This window comes from Seriola lalandi, unplaced genomic scaffold (genome assembly GCF_002814215.2).
Source record: "Seriola lalandi dorsalis isolate HSWRI2012SDOR001 ecotype SW California unplaced genomic scaffold, Sedor1 jcf7180002054579, whole genome shotgun sequence".
Classification (NCBI taxonomy): domain Eukaryota; kingdom Metazoa; phylum Chordata; class Actinopteri; order Carangiformes; family Carangidae; genus Seriola; species Seriola lalandi.
Window position 1 is genome coordinate 981,075 of NW_019525132.1, and position 12,756 is coordinate 993,830.

General features: G+C 40.4%; 2 protein-coding genes across 2 annotated transcripts in view; one reads left to right on the plus strand and one right to left on the minus strand.

Annotated features, from left to right (window-relative positions):
• Nucleotides 1–137: 137 nt before the first annotated feature.
• Nucleotides 138–7,673, plus strand: lmod2b (leiomodin 2 (cardiac) b). The gene is made up of 6 exons (XM_023417878.2): nt 138–769; nt 1,039–1,515; nt 2,261–2,521; nt 2,636–2,851; nt 2,982–3,440; nt 4,466–7,673. Exons 1-6 carry the CDS (start codon nt 494–496, stop codon nt 4,490–4,492), a joined length of 1,716 nt encoding a protein of 571 aa, XP_023273646.1. The 5' UTR covers nt 138–493; the 3' UTR covers nt 4,493–7,673.
• A 572-nt stretch (nt 7,674–8,245) lies between these two features.
• LOC111663662 (actin nucleation-promoting factor WASL-like) overlaps nt 8,246–12,756 on the minus strand; it is a 24,972-nt gene continuing 20,461 nt past the window's right edge. Inside the window, exons 11-13 of the mRNA XM_087177074.1 lie at nt 12,492–12,751; nt 12,277–12,385; nt 8,246–11,090 (exon numbers count right to left, since the gene is read on the minus strand). Of these exons, the coding sequence (XP_087033200.1) occupies nt 11,029–11,090; nt 12,277–12,385; nt 12,492–12,751 (431 nt within the window). The 3' untranslated portion in view covers nt 8,246–11,028. The remainder of the gene's footprint in view (nt 11,091–12,276; nt 12,386–12,491; nt 12,752–12,756) is intronic.

Consider the following 12,756-nt stretch of genomic DNA (forward strand, 5'->3'; position numbering starts at 1 on the left):
TGACGGACTGCTACGTTGACAGGCCACACAGTGTCTGAGCTCACATGCTTTTTGTGGCTCTGTCTCAGAGCACTGCCTCCCAAAAAAGACGCTGCATCATGGGGCCCACACTTTGCTACGTTCCCCTCTGATCCCTCTCTTAAGGCCCAAACAGCAGCTGTGGAGATTAGAGAGGAGAGGACACTGACACACACAGACTCTTCCTCACAGCGACACAGCCAGCCAGGACAGATCTGGTTCAGACTGGAGTGGACTCTCATCAGAAGCATCTTTTAACTAGACTGGGAACAACCAAACAACTTTACACCTTTAACACCTTATGTCCTTGGATCTCCAGTAACCTCACAGCGGACCTTATCTTTTGTAGGAATCTCTATTCCCACACTTCTCCTTTATTTTGGGGTCTACACTAGGTCATATGCGACTCAAGAACTGGTCTTTCTGTTTTAGTTTAAACTGATTCTGACTCGTCCGTGCTATTCAAGCTTTGGCCATGAGTTGTTTCGGGTACCGCCGGGAGCTGAGTAAGTATGAAGATGTCGATGAGGACGAGCTTTTGGCTTCTCTCAGCCCCGAGGAGCTGGCTGAGTTGGAAAAAGAGCTGGCGGACATTGATCCCGACGCCAACGTGCCCATAGGACTCAGACAGAGAGACCAGACGGACAAGACCCCAACGGGCACCTTCAGCAGAGAGGCCCTCATGAAGTACTGGGAAAACGAGACGCGTAGACTGCTGGAGGACGAGATAGGTGGAGGAAGCCCCAAACCGGTAAGTGATGGTGTTTAATTAGATTTGCTTGGCATTTGTATGGTTAGAGGCAATGTCAGCTTGTTTGAAGTTGTATCAGATGAACTCAGGACAGATTAAAAAAGTTAGAAGTCCTTTGAAGTGTTAACAGGAAGAAAAATCAAAGCAAATACCACGACAGCTGCATTAAAACTACCCATGTAATTTTAGTTTTACAAGATGTTATGTGAGTTTTAAAGAAAATACTCATAATTACATTATTGCATTTCAAACACGTTATTAAAATACAGGATGAAGAACAAGAGGAGGAGTGTGTGACAGAAGAAAACAGTGAAGCAGAGGATGAAAAAGATGATGAAAATGAGAAAGAACCGAACAAGTGTGAAAAGAAGGAAGAAGAGGAAGAGCAGGATGAGGAGGATGAGGATGAAGAAGAACAAGTGGAAGAAGAAGAAGAAGAAGAAGAAGAAGAGGACAGTGAGGAAGAGGAGGAAGCTGTAACAGAGGAGGAAGAAGAGGAGGAGGAGGAACAAGATGATAAATCAAAACCTGAACCCTCAAATGATTCTGGGACATCACGGGCTGACACCCCAAAGCTATTAATACCTCAGAGAGTGGAGCCAATTAGACTGACTCCTCCCCCTCCACCTGCTGACCCCATCATGACCGGAAACCCTACTGTTGTTGACGAAGCACTCCAACGAGTCCTTAGTAACGACCCTGAACTCACCGAGGTTAATCTCAACAACATTGATGACATCTCACAGGTATGAATAACACAAAAAAATTGTTCTGTTTTTGCTAATATTGAGGTTTTTTCTTCTTACCCATAAAATATAAAATAGAGCTTCTGGTCTGAAAATATGACCTCCTTTCTGAAGGTAAAAAAGCTGTTTATTAAAGTTCTACAGTTTCCAACAAAACAGTAGATTAGCTATGAGTTTCAAGAGGGGGTAGAGTTTTGTCAGAGGTAAACACATGTTAGCTTCCAGCTTGCTGGGATCCTGCTCTTTACTGTTGAGTAACTTTTGATTGTATGCCAGCTTAATTTTAGAACAAGGCTTCACACCATGGTTATGTAATGGAGGGCACTTACATATTTGATACAAACACTTCCTATGACTGGAAAGTGGACAAAAACATGGTGTCCTTTGATAAGGATTTTGTTTTCAGTCTGCAGGTTGAAATCTACTTGTGGTTTACTCAATGGCAAGTAGTAGTTAGTGAGGTTATTTTGCTCAATTTAGTATCATGTGGAACAATGTTGACTTGGTAAACATTGGCCTAACTGAAATGATGCTATGACCTCTATGCGGTGGCGGGGGAGAACCAATGGTCCTTAAAGTACCATATCATTAAATTAACTATAAATCTTCTTGTGTCAATGTTTCAAAGAGTTTCACTGGGGTATATATTTTGTTGTAATACAAGTCAAATGATATTCTATATGCTTTCATGTTGAGAAGTTCTCATATGTTACAGAAAATGTAAACACTCTAATTTATTTCTTAGGAAACCCTGATCCGATTTGCTGAAGCACTGAGGTCCAACACACATGTGCGGGTCTTTAGCCTCGCAAACACCCGAGCCGACAACCCCGTGGCTCTGGCCATTGCTAAGATGCTGAGGGAGAACTCGTCCATCACCAGTGTGAATATCGAGTCCAACTATGTGACTGGAAAAGGCGTAATGGCGCTGGTTCAAGCACTCCCAGGAAACAACACCCTGACTGAGCTTCGGTTTCACAACCAGAGACATATGTGTGGAGGACAGGTAAGTTCTCTTCCCTGACCTTCCCTTTTGGCTCCTTCACCAATACAATCCATCTTCTCAAAGAAAACACCACCTGAGATAGCTTTTTTCCCTCCTGCATTTGTCTTCCGACAGGTAGAGATGGAGATGGTGAAGATTCTGAGGGAAAACTACACCTTGATCAAGCTGGGTTACCAGTTCAATCTCCCTGGTCCCAGGATGAGCATGACGGGGATCCTCACCAGGAACCAGGACCGTCAGAGACAGAAACGGCTGCAGGAGCAGAGGCAGCAGCAGCAGGGCCAACAAGGGGGGCCAGAGGGGGTTGTTAACCCCCGAACCACTGCACTGGTACGTAACTTTGCTCCAAAAAGCACAATATTGAAATGTTTATAGACTGGATCATGTTCAACTGGCAGATGATTTAATTATTTTTCAGTGATCCATGTATTTGTATCTACTTCCCTGACTCTATCTCTAGAGAGGAACACCTAGTTCATCACCTCACAGCTCACCCAGAGCCTCTCCTTGGTCCTCACCCAAACTCCCCAGGAGTGACTTGGCTAAAAAGCAGACTCCTCCTGCTCCACCTCCTCCTCCCCCTCCACCACCTCCTCCTCCCCCACCTCCCCCACCACCACCTCCTCTGCAGCAAGAGAAGAAGAAGCCCACCAGGATGATCGCAGAGGTCATCAAGGCGCATGAGGCAGGCAGCAAGAAGGTGACAAAGACAAAAGGGAAGAAGGGCAAGAAGGGGAAGGTGAAGGAGTCGGGGAAAGAGGAGACAGGCAGCATCCTGAAGGAGCTCAAGAACACGCTGAGGCCCGTGTCAGTGGAAAGGAGAGGGGAGGAGGGCAGCCGGCCATCCACGCCAATGAGGTCAGCCCACGACCAGCTGATGGAGTCCATCCGCAACAGCAGCATCCGCAGCCTGAAACGGGTGAGTGGAAGGATTCGTGCAACAAAATTGACATTTAAATTATCCTTATTGTTTCCATTTCCACCCTTATTATCAGTGGTATTGTCCCCTAAATACTGTATCATAGTGTAGCTGGATTATTTAGAAATGTATCTAGTGAAAAGTTTCAAAAAAACATTCCTCCTCCACAAGCACTCGAGCAATGTCCTTAATGAAAAACTGCAGAGTCCCTATACAGGCAACGTGAACAAGTAGGAAGTTTAATTTAGATGAGGATGACACAGAGTCAGTGGTGTCTGAGTCATCTCTGTGGCTGACATGGTATGTTCTGTTGCTACACTGGGGTAGGCAGGCAAAAGGCTGCAAGATGATCACAATATTTTTGCAGCCAAAGAGAGAGATAAAGAAAAACCAGCATATAGCAAATAATATCAGCTAAGCCAGTCAAGTATTCTGATCCTGAAGAGGAAGATAAGTTGATACAGAGAAGAAAAGTGGGATGGAAAACAATAAGACAAACAATAAACAAGATGGAACTATTGCTGTAAAGAAAATTGAGTTCATCTGTATTGTTATTTTGAGTGCTTGCTATTTTTTCGTCTGTGAGAGGAGAGACAAGTATTACCTTGGCTGAAGCTTTAGCACAGCTTGTTACATTGTTAGAGTGGAAAATCAGCTCTGCCCTCAGATGGCGGGGTCTCCTAGCTGTGAAATTCCTGCCACTTAGTGCCGGTATTTATAGAAGCTGTTCACTGGAGCTTTGATAAAGACATCTACGATACGGTACCACAGCACAGCAACAAAAAACACACATTCGAGAAAAAAGCCCAATAAAACATCATCCTTTTAAGCCACTGAGGACATCTTGATGCAATGTCAAAGTTTGTATTAGTCGAAAGCCAACAATAAGAATCAGTCATGTCCAGTGACTCATGTCCATTCCTCTCATATTTGCTGTCACCATTCAATTTCTTAAACAGCAAGAAAGCCTTAAAACTATCTTCATGGCCTGCATTTAAAACTGTCATTACATTGTCATTTTCCAGGTGCAAGTCCCGCATCATCTACGATAATACAAGCAGAAATAAGAGCGGTCCATTTGTCGCTGTGGAAATTTGCATAACGAGGATGACCAACAGTGATGAAGGCACAAGTTGAAAACATATTGGTATGACTGAGGAAGCACAAACTGAATTCTTACTCATGAAAAAGAAAACATACTGGAAATTTGCACTGCAATAATAGCTTTACATTTTAATAATGTTGAAGTTTTTTTTTTTAAAGTATTTATGCAATATAGAAAATGGTATTTATATATTATTTTGAAATGAGTTGACTGAACTGTTTACTGACCAGCTGTCTAATTCACTGATTTCTTGTAAAATTGTAAATATGATCTGTCGCTGGTTGCATTATGTGCTAATGTCTAAATATAGCCATTTGGTGTTTACAGTAATACTTGTCAAAGTATGTAGACTTTTTTCTTATTCTTTGGCTACAGGATGAGTTTCATTTGAAAGAAAGGGGTCAAGTTGTTCTACAGAAGTAGAGGCAGCACAAAAAAACAGTTTTTTATCAGCTTACCGGTCAAGCACCTCTGATGCATTTTCCCACTCTGACACATTCACAACACACCCACTCCAGTTGGCACATATTAGAACAGGGCTTTTGCGCACTCTGAACAATTCACAATGCATGACAAGTGAAGGGAAAGAATAGACACTCACACTGACATCACAGAAGAGAAATCGACTTTAAACTAAGATCTCAGGATCAAATAAAAAGCTGTGGGCTGCTTAAAAGCTGCAGTACACAATGCCTTTAAAGCAAGTCACTGTAACCTTTGAAAGAATAACATTCTTCCTCTTAAAATGTAAAGTTAGACTCATTGCTCAATCCAATGCACCCAGAGATTTTGCTGCTACAGCCCTTCTTGGTCTGGTATGACCAGTAGCTTATGACTGCTAACGCTAGCTAATGTTAGGAAACTTTGGCTCTACGTAATAAATGAGGTACAGTAACAGACCTGTTTGATATATTATCTAAAATGAGCCTGTGTAACTTGCTGAACAGGTGTCACTGTGGCTACAAGTAATGTCTACAGGATGATGCTAATGCTAAAACTGAGTAACAGAAGCACAAGTAGAAAAAAGGTTAGCAAAATGTTTGCTATAGGCCAGTATCTACACTAGCTGTGTCTCAATTCAGGGGGCGCATCCTTCGAAGGCCCAACAAGGCTGTCCCCTTTGGAAGGTTCCTTCAAATGCACCTGAAAAATGTGTCCTTCGGTTCCCAGCGAACAAAGGACCCAACGGGTGTATCCTTCGCAGCCAAAACCTAAGATATAAGAGTCATTGCTTCATAAGGCGGAATCTGCAACTAAAGCAGTGGCTGAGAATCAATAAGTAATCCTCCGTCGACCAGACCGTCTCATTTCCACAACTGACAAATGAGAGAGTGAGAGCAAAAGCGCTATAGAGAGCTATAGAGACTGAAAGATGTGAGCTATCAGCATCGGTCACCCTAATCCTGTTTCTGCACTTTCATTATGTGTCTTGGAGTTCCCCAACTCCTCAATCCACAGTGCAGCTGTTCAAAGACGGTGCAGTCAGGGGTGGCAACAACTAGAAAACTACAAATTACAGGAAGGCAAATCATTTCTCAAAGTATACCAGACGTTTTTAGACTTTTTTTCTAGATTACAGGCATTCCATTAATCTCAGTGTGGTATGAAAAAAAATCAACTTTTTTTGCAATAAAACATATTCATTAGTCTAAAAACTATGAAATATTTAGGAAAATGTTGAACAGTAAAATATTGTACGTGTATAAGATGGTATATTGCATGAAAAAGAGCATTTAAAAGAAAAGCCAGCCTTAAACTAGACTTATGAAAGGTTTGGATAGAAATAAGTTCAGCTCCTATGGACGGGACACTCCCCTCACCAAAAACCAATCTGCTCAATGTCTTTCCAAAGTACAGCAGCTCAGTATGCACAATGCATTCCTTTAATGTCCTAAGAATAAGATTTCCTGTGCTCATATACAGCACTTCATCATGTCTGTCAAACTGTAAATAGAGGGATCCTTCCATAAAATTCATCCATAAATTGTACAGACTTCCAGGGGGTCTGTGCACTCAGGGTGGTCACTGCATTATCCTCTTAAAAATTCAAGACATTATTTTCAGAGTGGACAGAGGTTTATGAGGGAAATATGAGGAAATGTAATACCAGTCTCCAAACCACAGCAAAATGGTCGAGTATGCAAGTTTGCATGAGCTACAGAAGATCCCTTAAGCTTCTCAGTCACAACACTCTGGCCCTTTGACCTTTGCATTTCTTACTAATGTATGCATGTGATGCTGCTGTTTCACAAATGACACTGTGTCTAAGCTGATAAATTCCTAAAATGTAAATCTGCAATCTGCAATCTAGCTGCAAGTGCATCAGAGAGAAATTTCACCAATAACCGACATAATATTCTACTTGTGATATTCTACTTAACGCCTAGTTAATTGGACACCTGGTGGCATTGTAATAGCAACAAAATCATGTGATCATACTTAACTCTTGTAAATCTTTATATTATATGTATGTTTGTTATCTATAAGCAAGACATTTAATAGCAAAAGCAAAACAACATGTGCCTGTTGCTTCTATTAATGCTTGTGTCTTTCTGCATGTGTGTATGTGTTGGTCGGGGTCTCTATGGAAGCACTGTCTCCATGTGGTGCTGCCACAATAGTGGAAAGTGCCATACCTGCTCTAATCCCTCTCATAAGCTCTGCAGCAGAGAACTGATACGGGGTCAGCGCGGTGTCAGCTGATGTGGACAGTAACTAAAAATAAAGGGTGAAGGCATTCAGTAGTTGTGGTTGTTATTGTGATTTGTTACAGTTAATTACAGCGTCAATTCTTGCAGTGGCTTCTAGAAGTATTGTTTAAAAGCCATTTTTTAGTTCCTCACTTTTTTCATTTACCTAATAGACAGTCACTATAGGCTTTTTATGTTCTTGTTGCACGCCTTCTTTTCTTACATTTTGAGTATTTTGAGCTCACATGCACATTAATTAATTGTTAAGAAACTCAGATGCAGGACATTGTATCTAAATCTGCTGTGCACATGTACTGTACCTGAAAATAGATGAGATAGACATCTGACTAACTTGCTCTCTATCTGAATTAGTGTGTCCAACACGCACAAGAGAAGTCGGGTTAACAGATGACTCAAAATAAACTGGGATGTCCTCAACGTTCAGCTATTTCTGTCTCTCACACTGAAAAGATTCACTTTTATAGCTGTATGTTGCTATTAATAGATGCATGAGGGGTGTCTGCACTCATTTCAAGAAAGACACATGAATGCCTTAACTTCTTTTTTTGAAACTGGAGTTTTACAGTCACACACACACGCCATTGCAAAGAGATAACTAGCTATACTTCTGCTTTCTCCCTCACTCACCCAGTTTTCACTTCTACCTGGCTCAGTGGGTGAAATGGTAGCGGTAAAGGGTGTGATAATCCTCTGCTCAGCTGTTACCAGATAGGTCTGTCAACTCCCTGTCTCGCTGTTTATTGCAGGTGATGAGGCCTGTATTCATCACTCTAAACAAACACACACACACACACACACACACACACACACACACACACACACACACACAGACAAACAGATGCAAATACTCATACTACATGCCTGACAGAGATGATTGTGCTCTGCTACACACAAGTGCAACAGAGTCTGTGAGTATAAAGCATTAGATCACTAAACACAAATATATGTCAGCTGTACCCAGATAAAAGAAGCCTGAATAACAAAGTATGTAAATATCAACCTTTTATTGGAGTGTACAATGTCAGAGTTCATTATTTGTCCAGCCTCATTGATAAGGCTTGGCGTCCATAACATCTTATTAACCGAGTTACCTACAGAAGCTAACATCAGCGAAAACATGGCTAGGTTTCCCCCCCCCCAAAAAGTATCTTGATATTTGACAAAAGAGGTCAGTTCTTACATCAAACAAGTGGCAATTTGTCTCTCAAAGACAGAATGTAACGAGAAAGCATTTGCTAACTGGAACCAGAGAAAAAACAAAACACAACACCAAGGAATTTGGAGACATTAGAGTGTATAATTCATTTTAGTCACGCTGTGGGAAATAAGTTTCTATATTAGCTGTAATATAACCCAAAGATATGCTAGCAGTAGGAGCATGCTGCTTGTTAGCATGTTTTTTTCCATGTATAATTTTTAGGTCTAGCAACAGAGTGGTGTGCAGCTAATTTCCTTGACAATAATAGTAGTGTTATTACAAAATGTGTTTGAGGATATTCGAAGGACAACCCTTTGAATTAATGTCACATTAAAAATCTTAACCTGCCGTAGTGCTAATTCATGCTAATGCTTTTGGAAAGAAAGTCTTGGATTATCAGGTCTAGAATGGACACCAACCATTAGTCTGGTTGAATGACTCATTCATAGCTAACAAACATTAGCAAAAGATAGCTACAGCTTCCTATAGAGCCAATATGGCTAGCATGCCTGTGTTGACCTTCAATGCAAGGATTCAAATTGTCGACACAACTTTTAAAAGAAGAAATAACATATTCTTCCTCTTACAAATGAAAAGTTGAATTCATTAGTAATAAAACTCACCCTTGTTCATTTCAGTTCACACAGGTTTTTCTTCTACAGCCTGTTGGTCTGCTATGACCAGTTAGCATATACTGGATGATGTTAGCAAACTTTAGATAAACATTTCTTAGCATTTCCGTATAACTGTCACTTGTGGCCGCTACTGTTTCGCAAAAGTTACACATCTACTTTGGTTGGTTAGCAAGCAACGCAAAAGTATAGTGCATTAGAGTACATCAGGCCATAATGTAAGGAACTGCTGAAATAAGAGCAACAAATACGTTAGTTTCTCTAACTTGTACTCGGTTTTGAGCCAGACAATTTGTAGTCACAGGGCAGTTGTCATTCATGTTTTTTAGTCCTTTCCTTCGTCTCATGAAATGATCTAACATTAGTATTTTTCTTTGTGGGGTAACCACTGTTTGAACAAAGCATATGGTAAATATGATCTACTATTACCACTACTTTCTCATTCAAGTGAATGGGGAAGTGGTCTCATATTTTCAGACCCAACTGTATGTGGATTAAATGCCCACATCTGATTATTTCCTCTTTGTAGGGAAAAACTGACCACTGTCTGAGTTTTTATATAAGCATTTCCTATGTTACACCTCGTTATGTACTAGTTAGTCAAGACAATATTGATATTTGTTTGAATAATGCCATGAATCTAATGTTTTTCCCTATACTGTCAGCACTTAGTGTCTATAACAGGGAGAACACTACTTTAGTCTCGCTGTTTCTGTACAGTAACTTAGCATATGGACCCATTATAAGCATCAGGTGTGTAAAACTAAAATGTCTTTATTCCTCAAGTTTTACATGATGAATGACCTGATTCCAACAAACAGGCATTTATTAATACTCTGCTTGCTACTGTAAAAAAAACAAGAAAAAAAAAGCAAAATTTCAACTTAAACTGTAGTGTGACAGTGAAAAAGAAAAGAAAAGAACTAAAATTCACAACAGATAGCCAGCCATAACACTGTGGGCTACCTCCATGCATTTATTGTATGTAGTATGTTGTGTTAACGGTTAAAAACGTCGAAGTGTATTTTACCTCATTACTTAAAGCATATGCATGTTCCATAATGATACAGACCTGAAAATGTCCTGTATTGATGCAGCGAGTCTCCTCTTTCAATCTGTGCAAAAATATAACAAGACTCAACTCTGGAGCAAATTTACAGTCGACAGCAAATGAAGCTAAATATTCCAAAAAAGAGCATTTCTTTTTTTTCTTCTTTGTTTTAAGAAAATATGAGTGCTAAACTAGGATCATTTGAATAAGTAAAAATAAACTACAGAGCAATAGGGTATGAAAATAGTTCTTTTTTTTTTCCTCCTGATGAACAATGATGACATGATTGATGAAGGATTTGTGGCAACTTGTTGTATAAGCCCTCCCTTCAATCACTGACCAAAATAATAAAAAAAAAAAACATTCAACTCTAAGGTTTAACAGACAACTCGATGTGAAATTGCACATGTTAATCTGGGGGACAGGGAACATGGGAGAGCGACGGGGACATGTGTGATGGGAGGCTGAGTGACAGATGGAGGTGATAAACATAGAAGAGTTAGGGCCGTGGGAAGAGGAGGAGGAGGAGGAGGAGGAAAAGATAGAGAGAGATGAAAAAAGCAGAACATAGTTAAAATGACAGATGAGACATATTACTTGTCAAGAGACAGAAATGGAGCCAACAGGAACACAGAGACATGACCAAGATAAAGAAACAACCTAAGATATAAGAATGACAAACATTTACAGATTAAATGAGGTATTGCACAGATTAATAAAAAAAAAAAGCATAAAGGCAACAAAAATATACAGCAAATTGATAGAACATTTACATTTATAATTTTGAAATTAAAAATTTCTTTTTAGAAAGACAAGCACAATTTTAGTGTCATAATCATCCAGGTGGTGGGAAGGGGAGAAAAAAAAACAAAACAAAACAAAAATAAATCGCTAATCATCCCATTCATCATCATCTTCAAAGTCCTCATCATCTTCATCGTCATCATCCTCATCTGTGGAAAAGAAGACAACGTTCACATGAAGTCAAACGGAAAAATCTGGAAATGATGCTCTTAAAAGGCAATTAAATAATAAGATACACAAAATGATTTCTAAAAGGATCATTCAAACAAATGCAAGTATTTCTGTGTGTTTGGTAGCAGTGACATAAATGTCACTTTTGAACTTTTGTCTGTTAGGGTTAGAGAGTCAACCCTCGCTTTGACCCTTCTCTGAACACATTTTAAGAATTACTCTCAAGCAGGGGGAGAAACGTTTCCTACAATGCTCTTGAGAGAGGAGGCTTGAAATGGAAAAACAGAATCACAAGGTTGTTTAAGGCTGATGAGGAAGTGGTGAAAGTCCAATTTATATTTTGGCAACCAAGCGTCATCTGACACACACAGTAAATGACGCAAGGTTTAGTTTTAATGTCGAGCTGACACACCGAGTTAGGCTGCAACTGCTCTATTTTTTTAAGGCAGGGTTTTGTACAGTGTAATTCAAGACCAAGGCATGTGTATTGTGAAATAAACCTCTACTACAAAATCCGCTCAAAGCTGCATCTCTCTGCTTCACTAATTAGGAGCCTTATTAGTATGAATATTAATCCTTTATATCATGTCGAGTTGAATGAGTCTCCAAGTAGGAAAATGCTCTTATTTCTTTGTTTAGAGGTTATTAATGACATCTAGCTCTTGTTTTTGTGGAGGTTTAATACATTTATTGTACACTGGAAAAGTTCCATGATAAGTGTTCCTACAATATCAATTTGATGGTTCCAGTTTTACTAATTACATTGGTTACATTATAGTACATTGAATATTTTGGGGTCTCAGGCCACTGGTTGGACAAAAAAAGACATTTAATAATTTCACCTTGACCTCTAGGACATCAAGATGGGCGGCATTTTTCACTGTTTTCTGATGTTTTGCATAAGTTACTCCAGAGAATAATTGGCAAACTAATCAATATAGAAAATATTTGTTAGTTGCAGCCCTAAACAGTATGTAAACAATCCTGCAGCTTGCTACTGAACATGACAGCATAAAAACATATTGGATATATATATTATATATAGGACTGATGTTCACTGTAGATGGGGTTTAAACATTAAACATTGTATTTCTTCAAAATAAATACACTACTATAAAGTTTGCTAGCTGAGTAGAAGGTGGATGTGTCCGTTTAAGTATGTACCTGAAGAGTGAATAGCCTTGCTCCTTTTCTGCATCACCTCCATCAGGGCCCCTACGATGCCTGCCGAGGGGGCTGGAGTGGAAGGAGATGAATCGGTGTTGTCATCCCTCTGTAAAAATGACAGCGCCATCAGCCAGAGTTAAAGCACAGGGTTCGGTTCAGATTAATACGTAGTTGACTGAGAGGTGAGCTGTGTGTGATGAATGAATACTGACCGGTTTAAGTTGGATTCCTTGCCGGATTTGGTCCAGAAGTGCGTCTCTTCCGGTGCTAGAGACTGGCCTCTCTTTCTGCTCTACCTTCTTCAGCTGGGTGCCTTCTCTGATCTGACTCAGCAGTGCCGACTTGCCGACCCCGGGTGAGGGCAGACTGCTGTCCCCTCCGTTAGCCTCCATGGGCGGCGGAGGAGCAGGGGGTGGAGGGCCAGGAGGCGGGGGAGGAGGAGGTGGGGGAGGCGGTCCTCCGGTACTGGATGGGGTT